At 55.4% G+C, this 20,020-nt stretch overlaps 2 protein-coding genes across 6 annotated transcripts in view; one reads left to right on the top strand and one right to left on the bottom strand.

Annotated features, from left to right (window-relative positions):
• HK1 (hexokinase 1) overlaps window positions 1-4,682 on the top strand; it is a 112,652-nt gene extending 107,970 nt beyond the window's left edge. For all 4 annotated transcript variants that reach the window (XM_082715231.1, XM_082715232.1, XM_082715229.1 and 1 more), the window contains 3 exons: window positions 916-1,071; window positions 1,899-2,132; window positions 3,784-4,682. In XM_082715231.1, the coding sequence (XP_082571357.1) occupies window positions 916-1,071; window positions 1,899-2,132; window positions 3,784-3,928 (535 nt within the window). In that variant the 3' untranslated portion in view covers window positions 3,929-4,682. The remainder of the gene's footprint in view (window positions 1-915; window positions 1,072-1,898; window positions 2,133-3,783) is intronic.
• On the bottom strand, window positions 4,330-19,265 carry TACR2 (tachykinin receptor 2). 2 transcript variants are annotated; one of them, XM_082715272.1, is made up of 5 exons: window positions 18,308-19,265; window positions 13,880-14,074; window positions 10,210-10,363; window positions 8,792-8,988; window positions 4,330-5,639 (listed from the first exon to the last, which is right to left on the bottom strand). In XM_082715272.1, the coding sequence occupies exons 1-5, from the start codon at window positions 18,697-18,699 to the stop codon at window positions 5,600-5,602; spliced, it is 978 nt and encodes a 325-aa protein (XP_082571398.1). In that variant the 5' UTR covers window positions 18,700-19,265; the 3' UTR covers window positions 4,330-5,599. The 2 variants fall into 2 exon arrangements, with proteins under 2 accessions (XP_082571398.1, XP_082571397.1); XM_082715271.1 differs by lacking the exon at window positions 4,330-5,639 and adding an exon at window positions 6,195-6,554.
• Window positions 19,266-20,020: the final 755 nt, after the last annotated feature.

Here is a 20,020-nt window from a genome sequence, read left to right on the forward strand (position 1 = left end):
GTAGAGGGGTCAGAGCCCCATCAGTAGAGGGGTCAGAGCCCCATTGGCACCACACTGAGCTGGTGTCCTTGATGGTGTGAGGACAGGAGGGGAATTGATGACGATAGCACCATCTCATGGTTGGTTTTCCTTTGGAGCCCCTGAAATCCTCTGTAGGGCCCCGTGGACTCTTCCCAGCTTGGGGTCACTGGAACTTGAGCACACGAGGGCAGGAGACAGAAGCCCCAGGAACAGGTTGCCCTCAGGAGCATGGCAGCCGCCTCAACCCTCCAGCCTGGGTGGCTTCCTCCCTATGCTGAGGGCTTGACCAGCGCTCTGGGCTTTTACAAAACCTTCCAGAAATTTAATGGGAACTTTCCCCTCATTGTCTTCTTGTCCCTTTAAGACTCAGACCAGCTGTTTGCTTATTCTGCAGATAATTTATTGAGCACTTGACTGAGAGCCTAGCACTGCATCTGTGCTAGACCCTGGGCCCCAAAGCTGAGCGGGACACAGGTTCTGGCCTCTCGGGTCTTCTGCGGCAGGGCCAAGAGAGGCAGTGTCCCTGTGTGCCTTGTGACGGGAAGGGAGGATGTGTGGGAGCCTGAGAGGGGCAGATAGAACCCGGTCGGGGGGCGGGGGAGGGGGGAGGACAGGCCTCTTGGAGGAGAGTTTGGAGCCGAGAGCCGGAGTGGGGTTCTGCCAGACAGAGGCAGGAGGGAGATGGTTCAGCAGTTAGACAGGAGCCCTGGTGATTTCAGTTCCGAGCCTGGGGAGGGTTGAGGCCCCCTTAGCCCTTCCTGGTCTCCCTCTGCCTCCGCTGAGCACAGGGCTGGGTGTGTGCGCTGGTGATGCTCCCAGAGCGGCAGGAAAGCACCTGAGGCTGCTGGAAGGCCAGAGGCGGTCCCTAGACAGCAGCCTCTGCCTGTGTTTCAGGTACGAGAAGATGATTAGCGGTATGTACCTGGGGGAGATTGTCCGCAACATCCTGATCGACTTCACCAAGAAGGGCTTCCTCTTCCGAGGGCAGATCTCTGAGACACTCAAGACCCGGGGCATCTTTCAGACCAAATATCTCTCCCAGATTGAGAGGTGAGCGATGCTGGCGGGGGGGTGGGGAGCGTCCCTGCTGTTAGAGGCCCACATGGCCTGGCCCAGGGTGGGCAGGGTCGGGGGGTTTGTGATGAGCGTGGAGGCCCCTCACAGTACGGTTTGTCATGTGTGAGGACTTCCTCCTCCCTCTGGAGTAGTATAGACCCTGAGCAGCTACATACTGAAACCATATAATTTTATTATTAACGATTTTTCTTTTCTTCACTCGGAGCATTATGTATGTTTGTTGGAAGTCAGGCGAGTAAGCTGTAGGACTCCGTGTCAGGGTGAAGCTCCTCACAGATACTTGTGTTGAGGGCGCTGAGCCCAGTAGAGCCAAGAGCCACAGGTCTGGTCCCGCCCGCGTTCTTCTGAAAGGCAGCCCGGGACCGGGCCGCTTGCTCACACAGGAAGTGTGCCCCATGGTGGGTCACTTCTGTGTTCTTGTGTGCATGGACCGCCCCCTCCCTGCCTCTGCCCTCGTCCCTGGTGGCCCGTGAGAGCAGGTGCAGGGCGCTCTGCATAAGCAAAAGCTACCTTGGTTCTTAGAATGGTCGTGGAAGCTGCGGTACCTGGCCGGCTCAGTACACAGCTCTTGATCTCAGGGTTGTGAGTTTGAGCCCTGTGCTGGGTATAGAGGTCACTTTAAAAAATTAACTTAAAAAATAAATAATAAAACTAAACAAGTAAATGTTGTGGAGGAAGGAAGCCCCCACAGCCCTCCTCATGCTAAGTACAGTGGTTTGCGGCTGGTCCCCTGGTGCGGGCTCCCAGGCCGCTCTGTGGAGCCCTGCGTCATCCAGCCTTCTGGGTTTTGTCCACCGCAGTGACCGATTAGCGCTGCTCCAGGTCCGGGCCATTCTCCAGCAGCTGGGCCTGAACAGCACCTGCGACGACAGTATCCTGGTCAAGACCGTGTGCGGGGTGGTGTCCAAGAGGGCCGCGCAGCTGTGCGGGGCGGGCATGGCTGCCGTGGTGGATAAGATCCGTGAGAACAGAGGGCTGGACCACCTCAACGTGACTGTGGGAGTGGACGGAACACTCTACAAGCTTCACCCGCAGTGAGTGGGGCCTCTGCTTGGGTGGTCAGGGTGTCCTGCGCTGCTGAGGTTCCTTGATGGGTTATGGGCCCCCAGGATGTGAGTCCCCCTGCCCCCCCCCCCCACCGGGATAATTCCTCACCAGGACACAGCCGGTTGTCTGGTAGCAGCTGAGGAGCAGCTCCGAAGCTTGTTTTTTTTTTTTTTTTTTTTAAAGATTTTATTTATTTATTTGACAGAGATCACACGTAGGCAGAGAGGCAGGCAGAGGGGGAGGGGGAAGCAGGCTCCCCACTGAGCAGAGAGCCTGACGAGGGGCTTGATCCCAGGATTCTGGGATCATGACCTGAGCTGAAGGCAGAGGCTTAACCCACTGAGCCACCCAGGAACCCCAAGCGGCTCTGAAGTTTAACTGAGATCCTTGGAGAAGAGTGGCTTTGCTTGGTTCAGCTTACACTGGTGGCATAGATTTCCTTCTCCCCACTCCTCCTGTGCCCCTCTCAGGTCAGGCAGCATTCAAGGGGAGGTTGGGTGTGGCCTTACTCATCAGCCTGGGTAGCTGCAGCCTGGCCAGGAGGCTGAGTTTGGTAAGTGGGGAGAGGCGGTGGGGACGGAGGGAGGAGGACGCCTTGTCTTGTTCACCTGCTAGATCAGTTTCTCAAGAGGCTTGCAAGGCAGGAAGAGGAGCGGGGAGGTGCCTCCTTATGGTCAAGGGTCTGACACTGTGCTCGGCCCCGCCTGCTCTTTTGCTTGACCACATATCCCAAAGCTTGGCTCTTCTGAATGGAGTGACCCTACTATTGTCTAAACTGCGGTGCTTTTGCCAGTGAAGAGACTGCCGCTACTAATTACACTGGGACCATCCCTGGTAATCGGGGCCATAATGTCACTCTCCTTAAAAGCAGCCTCATGCAAACCAATGTGGGCATATGCTTCTTAGCTCATGGCCATGGCTGGGGAGGGAGCCAACTGCTGTCTGTCCCGGTCTCTCCACCTTCACAGCTGTCCTCTGTGTCCCCTGGGGCAGCACACCGGTGGGGCTTAGAAAGCTACGCTCTTGGGCTGTGATCCCCGCACCATCATTTGGAAGCCGTGCTCAAGTGCCCCACAGTCAAGTGTCCTTGTCCTCATGGCCGATGGCCACGGGCAGGGCTGGAAGGTAGTATAGAAGTGTTTGGGGGGAGGCCCAAGCAGGGCTCCGACAGCGGGCAGGTGGGCTCACCCCTGAGAGCTCCATTGGTCTGAGCCGGGGGCCTGCCGTTCTTGGCCCTGGAGGCCAGGTGTTGGGCCATGGACAGTGATGGACTGGGGACCTCGAGGGGCCGCAGCTGAACTGACCCGGCACTGGGCCACACGCAGGCGCTGTCACCCTTCTCCGTATCCTGTTCCCCAGTTGCCTTGGGCTGGGGGGATGGCTGGGTCTGAGCACGTTATTCCTGGCCTGGCCCTGATGAGCCTTCTGGTCACTTTGGTTTGGATTCTCAGCTGTTCCTCCCTGCCGGAAACTGAGGTGGTGGGATCAGGGCAGATCCAGTATCCCCCAAACCCTTCTCTAGAAGCCCCTCCCGTCTTGATTGTCCCCTGTCATTAGGGTCCTGAGCCATCCTCTCGTGGGCCCGGCGTCTCTTCACATCTTCGCCACTTACCCTCCTCTGTGTGTTTTCTCTCTCAGCTTCTCCAGAATCATGTACCAAACCGTGAAGGAACTGTCACCAAAATGTAACGTGTCCTTCCTCCTGTCTGAAGACGGGAGCGGCAAGGGGGCTGCCCTCATCACGGCAGTGGGCGTCCGGCTCCGGGAAGAAACGAGCAGCTAAGGGTCCCAGTCCCCCGGCCTGCTGCCCCTCCGGCACGTCTCTCTTCGGGCGGCCACCCCTGTCCCTCCCAGCGAGCTGGGCCGGGAGCCGCCGGCGCCAGAGCCCGCCATCGCCGCGGCGGGGAGGGGACGCAAGCCAACTAAGGCGCATAACGTAGGGTACAAAATAGAGCGTGTGCTATTGATAATCTCTCCCCACTCCGGCCCCCTCCTCACCCACCCTGCCACTCTGCATGATCCGATTTCAGCCCGGTCGTCCGCTCCCCACGTGTGAAGTTTAGTGGCGCCCATTTCCGGTTTCTGCATTCGTCCGACAGAGTTATTTATTGGCCCAAGATGAAAAGTCACGCCATCTGACAGGCCGCCTGGGCCTCCACAGCCCGTCCTTGGGGACTCATCCCCCGTGGGAAATGTATTCTCACCAGCAGACACTGCCGGGACTCCTCCTCCCAGGGGCATCCGAGCGGCTTCCTCCCGCCCCAGCCCGCACTGCTGTCTGGCGTCCCGAGGTTCCCATCGCGACGTGTCCATGCCACTGAATCGTGTGTCCGTGGAACTGGTCAGAGCCACGCTGTGACAGTCTCGCCTTCTGTCTGTCTTGGGGGTGCGAGGGGAGGTGGGCAGTTCTGCGGGAAAGTGTCTTGTCTCCATTTGGGTAAAAGGAACGAAACCAACAAACAGTGCCCTCCTTGGAAATTCCCCATTGCTTTTGTGAGCCATGTTGTATGACCTAGTAAACTTTGTACCAATTCAAAGACCCTGAGTGATGCTTGCTGGCTGGAGGTGGGGAGGCCGTGCGGGGATGCCAAGGAAACTGAGCCCTGGGGGGGTCCTGGGTTGGGAGGCTTGGGGGGGAGTGCTTCAGCCCCCGGCCTTGGTTGAGTACTGTAACTTCTCTGTTCTCCGCAGAGTGTCAGCGAGCTAGCGTTTTCCAGCCCCCGCCTGCCTGGCCAGTTCCCTGCTGTAGCCCCCGGGTCCCACCCCTGCACCTTTAAGAAGGTAAAGTGGTGGGAGGCCTCTGGGCTCCCAGGGGCTGTTTGGGTTTAATGAGAGGAGAGTGGGTACTGGCTCTCCCCAGGTAGACACCCCCCTTCATTACCTTCTGCCAACTCCCAAGGGACCAGAGGGTGTAGACCCCCGCTCTAAGGCGGATGAAGTCTCAGGCAGCCCAGGGAGCAGGTTGTCTGCACTGTCCTCCTCTCCCCTTCGAATGAATCCCTTCTGTAGGAAACTGTGCCTCCCCTGACCCTTTTGTCCCTCTCCCACCCCACAGCCCGCCAGTGGATCCTACATCAGCCCACTTCCCATGTCCTGTGCGGTTTAAGGCCAGAGTCCCTTTATTGGGCACGGTGACCTCTGAGGGGAGGGCTGGGCGCACCTAGCATTAAACTCTCTTGCTGTGCATTTACAGTGTCACGTGGTTCTTCTGGAGGGGCAATGGGGCATGCGAGGTGAGGCATCCAGTGGGGAGAAGTGTGTCTTTGGGGTGCACCAGGCCAGGCCTGGAGCTCTGCCGGAGTCGCTTCCTGCCCGCCACCTTCTTGCTGCTGGAGTGAGGGGGACCACTGCTGCTTGCGCCCTGGAGGCATCTGTGGAGCATGGCTGGCTTGGTGGGGATAAAATTCACGCCTGCTGGTTCTTCAGCACTCCACGCTAGTTTACAGGCCTCACTTCAGTCTTCCTCACAGCATTCCAGTGAGGCAGTTTTGCCCCTGGGAGTAGAAGAGGCGGAGAATCAGAGTGACTTGTCCCTGGCAACACAACCGAGACTCCTTTTGACTCTTTATCCACCTCCTACACTGAGCTGGGTCTGAGTTCAGATGCCCATGCAGAGAAGCCCCAGGTCAACTCACAGCTTTCCAAAATAAGCCGCTCCCTCCCCGTGTCTTTGGCCTAATACTAAATCAGTATCATGGCTGGGTGCTGTCCACAGCTGTGTTCTGTTTGGTTTCACCAATAATTATACAAATGTGAGCCAAATGTAACAAGTCTGGAAGGCTCACAGATTTGGATTTCTGGTGTGTCTGGAAGGATCCGGAAGATCTAGCAACAGTGGGTGCCCATTACCTCATGACAACCTTTGTCCAGAGGTGGTCAGCTGCTGTCCCCTTTAGATGCGTACGCCCTCCACTTCGTACCGTTCCCTGTTAACCCCAGCGCTAGAAGTCACTCCTTGAGTTGTATGCCCCAGGAAGGCGTCTGAGCTTGTGACTCCTGGATTAGATAACTGTTTGCTCACACTGTCTTCCTGGACTGTTACTGGCTGGGCCCTCTTAGAGTTCACATCTACTTGCCGCGCTCCTGGCCCATCTTGTTTTTCCGCGGATGTACTGAAGGCTGGAGGATGGGTCAGACTTTCAGACTGGACCTCTCCACTGGCTACTTCTCCAAGGGTGACAGGCACAAGGCTTCAGGGTTCAGCAGGTACCCCATGTTGGGGACCCCTGGCCTGCCCATTGGTAGCCTAAGAGGGGGCAGTATCCTCGGCCATGAAAAAAGTCTCTTTAGTGTGACACCGGTTGGCCCTCATGGAAAAGGATGGAGTGTGGGTCAGCTCAAGCTTATCCTCCTTAATGGGTGTGACCCACGGGCAGCAGCGGAAAGCAAGCCGGAATCCAGAGCGAAACCTAGGAGAACAGGAGGTCACCTTGAGCAGACGGGTGAGGGGGACAGTCTGGGAAGTCCCCCCACCTCCAGGGGCCGATCTCCTCTCCAGAGGAAAGTCATCCTCTCACCCCTGTCTGTTATTGTTCACTGTGCCTGAGTGGATTTGAGTTTTGGAAACGCCCAGAAAGAATCTGGAGCTAAATCTAATGAGTGAAGCGGGTGATTAAGCCTAATTAGACCATTTGTTATCACAGACAGAAAGAAACCAAATACAACTTAAAGAAATAACAGATTTTCTTGTTTGACTTGTTCCTTGGCTTTTAAAGGAGTATTCTAGAGGCTGAAGAAGTTTGGACTTTGGCCATGTTGGGCAGAGTAAGGATGCTCTCCCAAGGGGGCTGCTTTGAGGGAAATCATGCACAGGGAACAACTACATTTTGGTATATTTGTTTAAAAAATAGCTCTCCCCATGGCCGGACTAAAGGTAAATTAGAAGGGGAGGCAGATGGCAGTGGAGGAAATGGCCTGGGAGAAACAGAACACTGGCTTGTCAGGAGCAGAGATCAATGGGACCCTTGGTGACAGCCACTTGACTGTTCCCAGGGGACAGAGGTTCCATGTTCCAGAAGAGCAGCCCTGACTTCGGTTCCTCACCTTGCAGCTCTATAAGATTCCATGGTGTGGCCCAACAAAGGCCTCTCTTGTGGGAGCTTCACGGCCTCTGCTGTTCCCTCTGCTGGATGCCTTTCCCTATACAGCTGCAGGGCCCACTCTAATCCTCATCTGTGCTCAAAAGAATCCTCAAGAAGGCCAACCCTGGCCATGCTATAAAAGTGCTCCCCCTGTGCCGCCGCCTCCCCCCAGCACCTCCTGTCCTCCCATCCCCAGCTCTGGTGTTCCTTTTTTCCGTAGAGCTTACACCTAATACACTATGTGGTTCATCCACTTGGTGGATTCTGGAATTATTTCACAGACTCTCAGACTCTCAGGGACTGCGTCACTGGGTAATGGGAGAGAGCCCATGCACAGACAGGGAGTGCTGGGGGCCCCTCCCTGACTATGCCAGTTTCTGGGTCCAAGTTCTCCTAGAAACTACATCAAGAGAAAGGTGTGATGTGGGGTCAAGGTTACAGGCCTTGGAGTTCCATAGAATCCTGGTTCCACTGCTTGCTGTATGAGTTTAGGAGTGTTCCTTTCTGGGGCTCAGTTTCCTCAACTGTAAAAAGGGATAACACTTCCCTTCCTCCTATCATCTTCTTACCTCTCAGGAGACAATGGAAGTTTCTAGCACACATTAAATACTCAAAATTAAAAAAAAAAAAATCACAATTCTCTCACTTTCTCCTGGCCTGGCCCAGGTGGCTGGAATATCTGGGCAACAAAGATCCTAACGGCATGATGAGTGGCCTGGACATGTGGGCAGGCAGGTGATAAAAGGCTTGAACACAGAGGCCCATGGCCAACCTTATCCACATGGCTGTCTTGTAGAGACCAGGACTGTGTCCACCTCTCATCTCTAACCTGACCTCCTTTTGGGTTTCCTGAAGGCTTCCACCTCTCCAGGTGCCCCAGAGCAAATGCCAGCCCCTCTGGGGGAATGCTGATTCTCCAGAAGTATGGGCTGGGACAACCAAGGGCGTCTGAGGAGTGACAGCTTGGTTCCTTCTTCCCTGACTGTCTCTGCCAAGGTCACACTCTTCAGCTGTCCCAGAAATCCCCGTGGCAGCAGGAAATACCCTCTGATCTCCCGAGGGAGCAACCTGCTCCCTTACCAGTCTTGCCCCTCACTCCCCCGTGAGTGCTTCATACTGCTGGGGCTGGTGGGGTCACCTGGCTCAAGGAAACGTCTCATTGTGGGAAGCTCTTGAATATGTCAGGACAGAGGAAGTCCCGCCCTCCTTTACCAGGCTCCTTCCTTTCTCCCTCTTTGTCTGTCCTATGGCCTCTCTTTGACCCTGCTCCTCCCTCCATCTCTCTGTCCCTCCCTTCTCTCTTCTCCTGGCCCCAGATGTAGGCCCTGAAGAGAGGGCAGGAACAGATGAATGGTGACAGCTGTGGCCTGGGCAATGGGACAAGGCCTTGGGGAGGAGGAGGGGGCTCGAGCTGGGTCCCCAAGGGAGTGAGGATTGTGCTGTGGGCTCAACCCATGCGGGGGTGGAGGGCACAGGCTCACGCTGTGCCAGGGAGCCCAGCTGGGGCCGGGCCAGGCCACGGGTCCCTGAGGGCCAAGGAGAGGGGGACTGGGATGAGGGCTCACCGGTGGTTGAGGCAACAGTAAATGATGGGATTGTACATGGTGGAGCTCATGGCCAGCCAGAAGAGCGCCAGGTACACCTGCTGGATGAACTTGTGGTAGTAGATGTCCTCTTGGAAGTTGCCCAGGATGAAGTAGAAGTGGTAGGGAAGCCAGCAGATAGCAAACGTCACCACCACCAGCACCATGGTCTTCACAAACTGGGCCGGGAGAGCCTCTGGTCACACCTCAGGCTGGAAGCAGCATCCCCTCCAACCTCCAAGAGTGGCGGCAGGATGCCCCTCATCCCTGGGAAGCCCTCAGTCTCCTGGAGCATTCATGGTCTTGACCCCTAGGCCCTACACCTCTGCCTGAACTGTTGTTCTTTCTTTCACATCCTTACTCCTTGAAGCCCAGCTTGGGGCTGCCTCATCTAGCTGGTGTCCCAGACCCCTTCCCTCAGAGCAGCTCCCCTTCCTGCAGAGTGGGTGAGCTCCTAACCCAATTCTTGGGGGATCCCCTATGCCAGCTATGGTTCTCAGGTGCCCCTCTCTCCATCTGTCATAACCCTTCTATCCATGGGTAGTAAGACTCTAGTCCGGCATCCCAGCCTCTGCCCAGGAGCCAGCACCCTGACCTTTCCCTCTCAAGCCTGGTCTCTGCAGGCTCAGTATGTCGTGAGGAATGGAGGGCAAGCCAGTGATGGCAAGTGGAGACCAGCTCGTCGTGAGAAGGGACACTCAGATGGTGTCCCATGTCTGCCTACTTCCCTGAATTGCCTTATGAAAAATGCCCAGTAGCAGACATGAAGCCAAGACGGGAACCTCATACTTGAGATTAACCATTACCTTCCTTGGACTCCTAACAAGAAGGGCATGGCAAAGATAAACTTTCCCGAGAAGAGAGTAGAGGAGGTCTGAATCATAGAATGCTCTATCGGGACCCTTGGAGGGCCCCAATGGCCGGGAGGAGGGACAACACTGGCACTTGGGTTGGAAATCGAAGGCAGACTGCGTGCAGCTGGACTCCACGAATGGGAGCTGTGCATTCCAGCATTTGAGAATTCTCTTGTAATTCTATACAGAAGCCTCCCGGAGTTCCACAGGGCTTCTTAAATTCAACATTCCAATTACGCAACATGTCTTAAGATTTTGAGATTCAGTCATTCTAAGATTCTTCAGAATACCTGCAATTCTGTGGGGCTTTAGGATTCTCCAAACATTCTGGGGGAGTTCCTTCCATTTCGCATTTGGCCAAGGGCTAAAGTGTGACCTCCTGGGAAGAACTCAGGCTCAGGCGGGGCTTTGCACTGGGGGAAGTTGGGATGGATCCCGTGCTCACCCGCACCGCCAGAGGGGCGGGCTCCCGAAGGGCGGTGTCCTGAGGCGGGCCCCGAACTGACCCCGCCCCCCGCCGCCGCCGAGCCCCGCCCCTTGGCCAACCTTCCTCTTGGCCCGCAGGTGGCGCAGGCCGGCGCCGTGCATTTGGTGCTTGGGAACCTCGCGTCTCCAGAGCTTGAGGCCGATGACACTGTAGGTGAGGAGCATCACCACGAGAGGCAGCACGTAGATAAGGACGATCACCGAGAGGTGGTACCTGGAGGGAAAGGCAAGGGCCTGGGCATGGGACGGCCAGGGAGCGACTTCTGCATCTGCCAGCGCTCAGTTTCCCTGTCCCCGCTCGCACCCCTGAGCCAACTCTGGGCGGCCACCCGGGGCCACCTCCCAAGGCCTTGATTTAACATAAAGGGGTGGGGGGGGGACAACATTGGCGAGCATATATGCCCAAAGAGGGCTTCGCTTGCTGCAAAAGGGACACCTGCTTTATCTGTGTGATTCTCCAGATGATAGACAAATACTACCGAAAAAGGAAATAAATAGGAATGAAAAAGTTAACCAAAGAGTATATTTGTTTAACATTTAAAATGCCATTAACCACAAAGGAGGAAGTAAAATGACTAATTCCATTCTCACCAATTCCATCACCATTCCATCCCCCGCGGATATCCTTACCAGGGAACAGGCCAGGGGCAAGAGTTCCAGGCAGTACAGGATATGGGTCCTCTCTTCCTGCCAATCAGCATTTGGTTGGGAACACAGCTCACAGCTGCAGGCTTTCTCTCACACCACCTTAGAGCAAGTGGCCCAGATCACCCTGACAGTCACTCATCTAGTACCTGCGGAGGACACCTTGGGCTGTGTGGGGCGGTTTCCTTTCCTTTTGGAAACGAAATGTGTGTGCTGCCCTTCTGGTTTCTGAGAGATGCTGCAGCAGGGACACCTTGTGAATGAGGTGAGACCTGAGACCTGCGGCCCTGTCACATGGCCTTTCTCTAGGACGGCTGAAGTGTTCCCAAGGCCCCATGATCAGTGTGCCAGACTTGCTGGGCCCCTTTTCCAGAGGAGCTGCTACTCAGAGGGGGGGGGGCAGGGGGCTCCAGCAAATGTCTTCCCTAAAGCCTGGGTTGAGAATTCTGTTTGCTTGCTCTTTGGGCAAGTATGCTAATTACAAAAGGCTTGTGGGCAGGGGTGCTCCTAGATGCCCAGATCCTCATCTAGTCCGGCTGTGGAGCAGGTAAGGGCAGGGAAGGGCAGTGAATGCCAGACCTCCCTCACTTTACCTTCGTTGTAAGGTCACAGAGTGTCTGAGCTAGATAGACCTTGAGGATCAGCAGAACCACCTGCCTCAGTGTCCGGAGGGGGAAAGTGAGGCTCAGAGAGGTGCAGAGTGTCTGTGACATATGAAACAGCTCCAGAGATTTAATCAACACTCAAAGGATTTCCCTATCACTGAAGGCCAGCTCTGTGAAGTCAGAACTGAGTTCTCTTTCAGGCTCTCACTTCAAAGTGTGACTTCAGGGTGCGCCCAGGTGTCTCAGTCGGTTAAACGGCAGCTTTTGGCTCCGATCATGATCCCAGGGTCCTGGCTGGGCTTCTCGCTCAGTGGGGAGGGTGCTTCTCCCCTGCCTGCGGTTCCCCCTGCCTGTGCTTGCTCTCTTCCTCTCTCTCTCTATCTCTCTATCAAATAAATAAAAATCTTTATTTAAAAAAAAAAAAAGTGTGACCTCAGGCAAGTCTGACCTGTCCCTCGGTCTCAGTTTCCCCATTTGTAAAACAAGGAGGTAATCACTAAGATCCTTCCCAAGTATGAGTGACATTCTTTCCTTGGGACATGGTTCAGTATAGGAATTCACTCTGGGCCAGGTTCCTATGCAGAAATGAGCACCAAGGAGCCCTGGGGATCATCTGGGGTCTGCCACAAATAAGGACTGCCTCCTCTCAGAGCCTGGGCTTTTTTGTATTTTGATTTTGGGGGTCTATGTGCGTTTTCCTGGACAGGGCGTTTGTAATTTCATCAGGTGCCTACACACCCAGGATGGGAGATTGTGAGAATGCAACCCCCTTCCAGATCTCAGAAACGCCTCCAACAAAACCAGCACATTTGCACACATAAAACCAGGCTTTCCCCATACCCTCGCAGAATTCTAGGTAACATCAAAGTATCGCCTTCCTAGCTCAACGTCTGCCCTCCTGTTTTCCCTTGGTGCCTGAATCAGGGTTGGAACTCACCATCCCCGCAAAACTGGTGCTGGGTCCCCAGAGTTATTTATTACTGATCCCCCTCTCAGGGAGAAAGGCCTGTAATAAGGTGGAGAAACACTGCCCCTCAGCGGTCATCCATAAAATGCTCTCCACCGGTCCCCGAGCCTTCCCTACAAAGCCACTAGCCTTGGAGCGACCGAACCTTCGGAGCAGGGTGGGGTGCAGAGGGAGGGCAGAGACCCGGCAGGGCCCGCCCTCGAAACTCATCAGTCCCCAGGAACGGGCTTCTCCGGCTTCTTCCGTAGCACTGAAGGCCCCGCAGCAGCGGGACCCTCTTCTGGCCGGTGCTCCGGGCAGACGGAGCCGGTGTCGGGGGCTGGGGGGTGGGGGTGAGGTGGACGTTGGGGGAGGGGTGTTCAAGGAGGCGGGGCCTGTGTTATTGCGGTGACCTGGCGGTAGGGCGCTTACAGCGGGCACATCCTCCGGCCTCTGGCGGCTGGGTCTCTATTGGGCGAAATGGGCGACCTCCAGGTTCGCTCTCATTTGTCCCCTGCTTAAACTACCGCATACTGGGTGCTCGTTCGAGGCCAGGAGCCGTGCTAACGGCTCAGTGGCCTGGCTCACCCATGCTCGCAGCACCCCCCAGCGAGTGGTCTTAGGATCCCCACGTGAGAGGGGGGCCAAAGTGACTAGGAAGGGTCCTCCAGCCAGCAGGAGACAGAGCAGGACTCCCAACGACTGCGTTCCAAACCTCAACCAATTGTTGTCCCTCTGCTAAATGACCTAGTCGCATGCCTGGGCATCCGGAAGCCAGAAGTAGCAAACCGAGGCTCGGAGAGGAAAGGACTTACCCAGGGTTCCACGGTGGCCAAGCCAGGTCTGAGTTCTTCTGCCTGGTCCTCAGCGGGAGACCGACACAGGCAGCTTCCAGAAAACACCTGCCCTTTCCGCCTCAATACACTGACCCTCTGTGTCTGAACATGTACAGTGCCCTCCCCCAAACACACCCCCTACACACATTTCCACACACCTGTGAGCACACCCACTTCCATGGACATGCTCCTGGACCCTCTCTCACACATGTGCACACACACGTGGGTGCATCCTGGCCGCTCAGTAGTACCATATGCATACCCTCACCTAAGGATGTCCCTGTCCTTATCTGAGTGGCGGGGTGGCGCAGAAGGGGGTGGCGCTCCAAAATGGCTCTGCCCAGATTGAAGCCCTTGCGTCACCACCTTCCAGCTGTGGGACCGTGGGTGTATTACTTGGTTTCTAGTGCTTTGTTTTACTCATCTGAAAAATGGGAATCATAAGACCTGCGTGCCCCATAGTGTTAGGAAAACTGATTGGCTTCGTGTATATAAAGCCTGACTCTCAGGAAGGGCTAAGTGTCACTTGGTGTACACATGGACTCACATAATCCCAAACACCCTCAAAAACGCACGTGCACCCCCAAGTGCATATGCACAAGCACGTACATTCTCAAGCCTATGCACCTGCACATACACATGCACACAGACGTGTACACACACACACACACTCATGCTCCCCACCCCCCAGGCCTTACAAAAGGAGCGTCTTGCGGCCGTTGTCCTCCGGCCAGACCACGACACACTTGGTGGCGCCTCGGTCCATGGTGATGGTGGAGTAGAAGCACTGGGGGAAAGCGAGGGCCAGAGCCAGGAGCCAGATGCCAGCGATCACCGCTCTGGTGCCCAGGGCCGAGAGCCGTGGCTGGAAGGGATGGACAATGGCCACGTACCTATGAGCAGAGGGCTGTGTGAGCTATGGGCATCCTCCCATCAGAGCAACCCCCGTCCCCTTCTCCAGGACCCTGTAGTCCCACTCCCCTCCACCCCCCACCACTGCCGGGGACTTGCAGAGAGCTATCCAGGCTGGTGACTCTCCCACAGCCCTAGCCCCTGAAACCCCAGCCCAGGCCCACCTCACCACCTCCCTCTGACATGAGAGAGTTGTGCGGCCACACTGGAAGTCCTCTCAGGACATTTGCTTGAAGCTCAGCCCAGCTGAGCCACTTGGCCCTATGCCAGCCCCGCTTGTGTGCAGAGACCTCAGCAGAAGCAGACAGTCTCCCGGACAAAGCCCAAAACCAGCACCGCCCGGCTTTCTATGGTGGTGGACATGCTCTCTGTATGTCCGGTTCTGTGCAGAAGTCACTAACCACACGTGGCTATGAACCCCAGAAGCATGACTAATACAACTGAGGAACTGAATTTTAAATGTTCATTAATTTAAATGTAAATAGGCACATATGGCTCTAGTTACAATATCAGACAGAGCATGTCCAAACCTTCAAACTCAGCGTTCAAGGCCCTCTGCACATGGCCGATGCACTTTCCAGCCCCCTCTCATTGCTTCCAGCACCTTCCCTGGCTCTCTCTGGTTAGGGAGTAGCCCTGCTTGTGGGACATTCAGGGGCGGGGAGCAGCATTTCTTCCCCCTCCTCCTGGAATTTCTCCTTTCATTCTGAATTCATTAAAGTCCAAGTGAAAGGCCACCTCTTCCAAGAAGTCAGCCAGAAACAGCTTGTCTCCTCAGCCCCGGCCTCTCTCTGGGGGAAACTGCGGGGATCTGGGCTGCTGTTTGGCACCATGCTGCCTGGTGGCCGAGTATCTCAGGCAAGGGTTAGTCTCTCCCTTTCTTGTGCCAGGAGACAGAGGCTTCGAGAAGAGGAAGAACGAGCTTGGAAGAGGCAGCGCTGGCTCTGAACTGAGTTGCGTGGCTTGCCTCTGCCCCCAGGACCTCTGAAGCCACTGTGGGAATGTTCTGCAGTCTCGTGGGGCTGAGGCCTCATGGGTTGGGACCCCGACCAGGGATGGAGAGCTGGGGTAGCCACCTGCTTCCCAGGTCAAAGGACCCGAAGAGCTCTATCCATCAAAGACCCAGGACACGACCTGTGCCCCCATACGGCTTTAGTTGCTGCCTTGGAAGAGGAAGGGTTTGGGATTAGGTTGGGGCTCTTTTTGTGTCATGGACCTGTTGGCCATCCAATAAGTTCCATGGGCCCTCCACAGATTACGGTTTTTACAGGAATAAATTACATGAGATTAGAGAGACAACCATGAAGTAAGGATGCCTGGGTGGCTCAGTCAGTTAAGTATCTGACTCCTGGTTTTGGCTCAGTTCATGATCTCAGGGTCGTGAGATCAAGCCCCGTGTTGGGCTCTGCGCTCAGTGCAGAGTCTGCTTCAGATTCTCTCTCCCTCTCCTTTCCTCTCTCTCTCTGTTTCTCAAATAAATAGAATCTTTACATATATATAAAATAGATTTGGGGCAAAGCAAAACGCACATTTCTTTACCAACCCACTAAACAAAAGGATCTAGCAGGAGGTCTGGAACCCATGGTAATTTTTAAGTAGTGATGGTTACTGGCGATACTTGGAAATTTCTGCACAGCAGAGGTAGCTCTGATTTCTTTCGGTGACATTGTCCCAGGCACTGCTGGGGTCCCAGCAAAATGTGGTGTGCTGCCTCTGTTTATAATGGTGATTTTTAACTCCCACAGAAGCTCTTAACCCTTGGGATTTCTGTGCACAGTTCGTGGTCATGGGTAACGCGCGTCTAGGCTAGATGATTGTTGACCTTCTCCCCGAGACACTGACCTTCTCCTATTACTGTAGCTGGGCTTGGGGCCTGCTCCAGACCTCGGCAGTCCTGGACCCTGGACGAGGGTCTCAGCAGGGCAAGAAGAGAGGCCATTTTCCTCAGTGCCCTTCCCCACAGATAAGGCAAGTGACTAGTAGGTCAACTTGGGGCTTGGGCTCCCTTGTTGTTCTAGGAGGTGAGGCGGGAAGGAGGGGGAGCTTTTCTTCTTACCCTGCTGGTGGAGGGGCAGGTCTGGGACTTTGGATTCATACTGACCTAAATCTGAATCCTGACTAAGCTACATTCCAACAGTAGAGTCTTAAACAAACCACCCGAGCCCCCTCGAGCTTCTCTTTCCTCTTCTGTAAAGTGGGCAGACGGTCATTTGTGCACCTGTGGCTGGTGTGGAAGGGCAGCGAGATGTTTGAGAAAGGCTTGCAGACTGGTGGGGATTAGGGCATGAAAGCATGGTTAGTCCCATGTATTTATTCCCTTTCAATCCACCAGAAGTGGCTTTCGTCCTGGGATTGATCCAAACCTTGAGACGAGGCCAGGACAATCGGATGTCCTTGCCCTGCCCTGGGCAGTTCACATCCTGGTGTTTGGGGCACAAGAGGAGCACTGACTCCGTGTGCCCTGAGCTCTTCCACGCTGTCTCTTTGAGGTTAGCCTGCCTTGGGGGCTCCTCATGCACACCAGGCACGATCCTGCCATGGACCTTTGTTGCTGCCGTGCCCGCCCCCTGGAATGTTCTTTTCCCACAGCTAATGGGGCTCACTCTCTCTCTCCCCTCCTCCTTCCATCTTCGCTCCAATCCTACCCCATAGAAGGGCCGGTTCCATACCCTGTCTGGCCCTACGGCCTGCCCCCAGCCCAAGACACAGCCTGGCCTCTCGGGCCCCCTTGCCCTTCCCTGGTATCTTCCCACAGCACTCATGACCTCAAAATACAACATACCATTTCTTCATGCACTTATTGTTTAAATCCCTACCAGGCAGGTGTCTTTATCTGTTTGTCTCCCCAGTACCCAGAACAGGATCTGTACACGGTGGGCATGGAACGTGGGAATGAAGAAATGAACGGATGCGTTCTCACTATTACCACCCCAATCTCTGGACACCGTCCTCTCCCATCCAGATTATTACCAGCAGCCTCCTGCTTGGTCTCCTGGCTCCCACCCCACCCCCTCCAGTCCATGTGCCCCCCACTGCCCCCCACACCCCTTTAAAATGGAAGTTCCACGAGGCCTGATTTCCAGGACTATTTTTCCCACTACATATATCCCCCAGTGCCTGAAACAGAGGGAACACTCCAGTACTTGTCGAGTGAATGAAAAGGAAATATTAGTGGACTTGCCGAAACGTCCAGGGGGACTGAGGTGTTGCTGGTGGGGGGAGGGGTTGAGGTCGGATGAGGGACATGCCCTTCCTGAGAACAGAGAGCTCTGGGTTCTGGGCCCCTGGCCCTGTGCCCGACTTGCTGGCAATCCTACTTGTCTTGATCCTCATGTCCCAGGTACAAACACAGAAGCGTGGCCCACACAAACGGTTTTCACACTTCTCTTTTCATTTTTAATGGATAGAAATCCATTTCTCAAATTTAGGAAAACTCCATAGAAAAACAGCCCAGAGCAGAGAAGCCAGCCATTACGTGTTGTTGAGCCACATGTTGGCGGGGGGATTGAGACTAGGGGGGGTAATGGGGGATAGTGGGGCTCATGCTGCCTCAAACCATCCTGACAAGGGGTCTGTGTCTCTGAGGGTCCCAGGCCTGTCCCATCTCCTACACGCACCTGGTGTCTTTCTGTGTCCCTTTTCATTTGCTGTCTGTCTCAACTGGACTCCCCCAGGGTCACACAGTCCCCTTCTGAGTACAAACTGTGCCCTGCCGGCCCCAGCCAGCTTCAGAAGGACTGTACATGGTCCACGGATCCCTCAGCACCCTGAGAACAGCATCAGGAGAAAACTGGACCCATTATAATTATACAGTAACTGTATGCAATATTCAATTCCCCCATATCCTCTACCTAGGAATAGGAAATCAATATAAACAATTTCCTTGTAATGAAAGACACCAAAAAAAAAAAAAAAAAAAAAGATCAGCTCCAGAGAAGAACATTCCAGTAGGTCCCTAAACACAGCCGCTCTCTCCCTATGGCCTTGAACAACCGTCCAGTACTAAGTTCTTATGTCTAACCTTAGCTTTGCCTGCCTTGGCTCCACAGTCTCCCGTCTTCCAGAGGCATCCTCTTGGATCACAATGTGGCCGGGAGGCAATTCCCTGAGCTCTACTCTTAACTTGCTGTGTGACTGTAGGCACGTCACCAGCCCTGTCTGAGCCCCAACCAAGTGAGACCCTTTCCCCCAGCTCCCCCACGGCCCCCTCTTGCCTTTCAGCGGCGATAGCGGTCATGGAGTAGATGCTGACGAACATGGCCATGATGGGGAAGAGGTTCTGGAAGTAGCAGAAAGCTCGGCCAAAGTACCAGATGTTGTGGCTGGCGTAGACGAAATTGAAGGGGGCGTTGAAGGTGGCCATGCACAGGTCAGCCAGGGCCAGGTTGACAATGAAGTAATTGGTGACTGTGCGCATTCTCTGATGGGCCAGGATGATCCAGATGACTGTGGCATTGCCCATCACAGCCACCAACACCAGGGCCAAATAGGCGGTGGCCCACAGTGCCAGCTGCCAGCTGGGCATGGAGAAGGCTGTGACGCCCGTGGTGTTGCTCTCAAGGCTGGACGAGATGTTGGTGTCAGTCACAATGACATGGGCCCCCATGGCTGTCCCTGGGTCTGGGACAAGTGGCCTGCTTCCTCTCTCCTCCTGAGCCCTGGTGCCCTGCCTGGATGTGCTACGGAAGAGAAATCCTCTTGGCTGCGGGAGTATGTGGGGCAGAGAGGAGTAGGTGCAAAGCCAGGCACTCGGAGAGACAGGGGTCACTCCCAAGCTTCAGGTGAAGGCGAGCTGGGCTGAGTAGAGCATCGGGTCCAGAGCCGTTCACCCTTCAGACTCCCATGTCCTGGCCAGACTTCTCAGATGTCCCATGGAACTCTAGAATCCAAGACACAGTTTCAGAGCAGGGAACATCGTTGTCAATCATCAATCAACTACTTTCCTGCAGAAACGAAGGACAGATTCCAAAAGGGGACGTCCCCAGCCCAGCTCATTCAGTAAGTGGGTAACAAACCAGGACTCCAACCCAGGCTCCTCCATTTTGGAAACGTTCTGGATCAGATGAGCACACAGCAGCAGCCTTTGGATTCCACGGGTCAACAGCACAGCACGCTTTCCTCCAGGCTTTGGGGAGCAGGCTGGCCTGCGGTCGGGGACAGGCTCGCCATTCTGCTAACTGCCAGCCCTCGAAGCCACGACCTTCCCTGCTGCTCTCCCCAGCAGGGTGCTGAGGGCCTTGGCAGGGGTTCAGCTCTAGCTCCCGCCCCTCGTCCCACCCCCTGCTTGGATGGCGCAGCCTTGACTCTCGAGAAAAGACTTAGGACTGGGTGCCAGAGCAGGGAGAGATCCAGGGGGAAGAGGGGACGGCAGGGGTGGGGGCTGGCATGGAGGCACCATCCTGGGGTGTGGGGGTGCGTGTTTACACTCTCGGCCAGCCCAGGCCAGGGGCCGCATCTAGAAAGTGATCAGGAGCACACGTTGGGAGCTGGGCTGGGGCTGAGACTCGCTGTGTGATTCCAGGCAAGCCTCTTAAGGTTACCGGACTTCAGCTTTGTCATCTGAACAGAGATAGGACACATCAGGGCATATCTCACAGTGTGTTTACGAGCTTTAAATGAGATAACGTACGCCAAGCCTAGTTAACATGGGGAAAAAGCAGGACAGGGAGTTGTAGCCCCAGAGGGGACCCGGTAGTTGGCTCAGGGTTCGGCAGGTGGGAGAAGACAGAACTCAGAGTGCTTCTGGCAAGTTCTTGGGACAAGGAGGGGGCTTGCTGCCTCTTCTGTGAACCCCAGAAAGGCCAGAGGGCTGCACGGGCGTCTGCTCTTGGTGGTTCTCTCTGTGCCTGGGGTTGGGGGGGGGGGAGCGGGAGACCACGCAACGCTGTGTCTGAGCCACTGTGGGTGGCTGACGTGTGGAAGTGCAC

This window comes from Mustela nivalis, assembly GCF_964662115.1.
Source record: "Mustela nivalis genome assembly, chromosome: 2".
Lineage (NCBI taxonomy): Eukaryota > Metazoa > Chordata > Mammalia > Carnivora > Mustelidae > Mustela > Mustela nivalis.

Bases quoted from the DNA above. Each gene is read 5' to 3' on its own strand.
- TACR2 (XM_082715271.1), bottom strand. From the start codon at position 18,699: ATGGGGGCCCATGTCATTGTGACTGACACCAACATCTCGTCCAGCCTT. The intron at 14,075-18,307 runs GCAAGAGGGGGC...CTCTGCTCATAG, and splicing joins ACCGCTATCGCCGCTGAAAG to GTACGTGGCCATTGTCCATC. The intron at 8,989-10,209 runs GTTGGCCAAGGG...CTCCCGGCCCAG, and splicing joins ACCTGCGGGCCAAGAGGAAG to TTTGTGAAGACCATGGTGCT.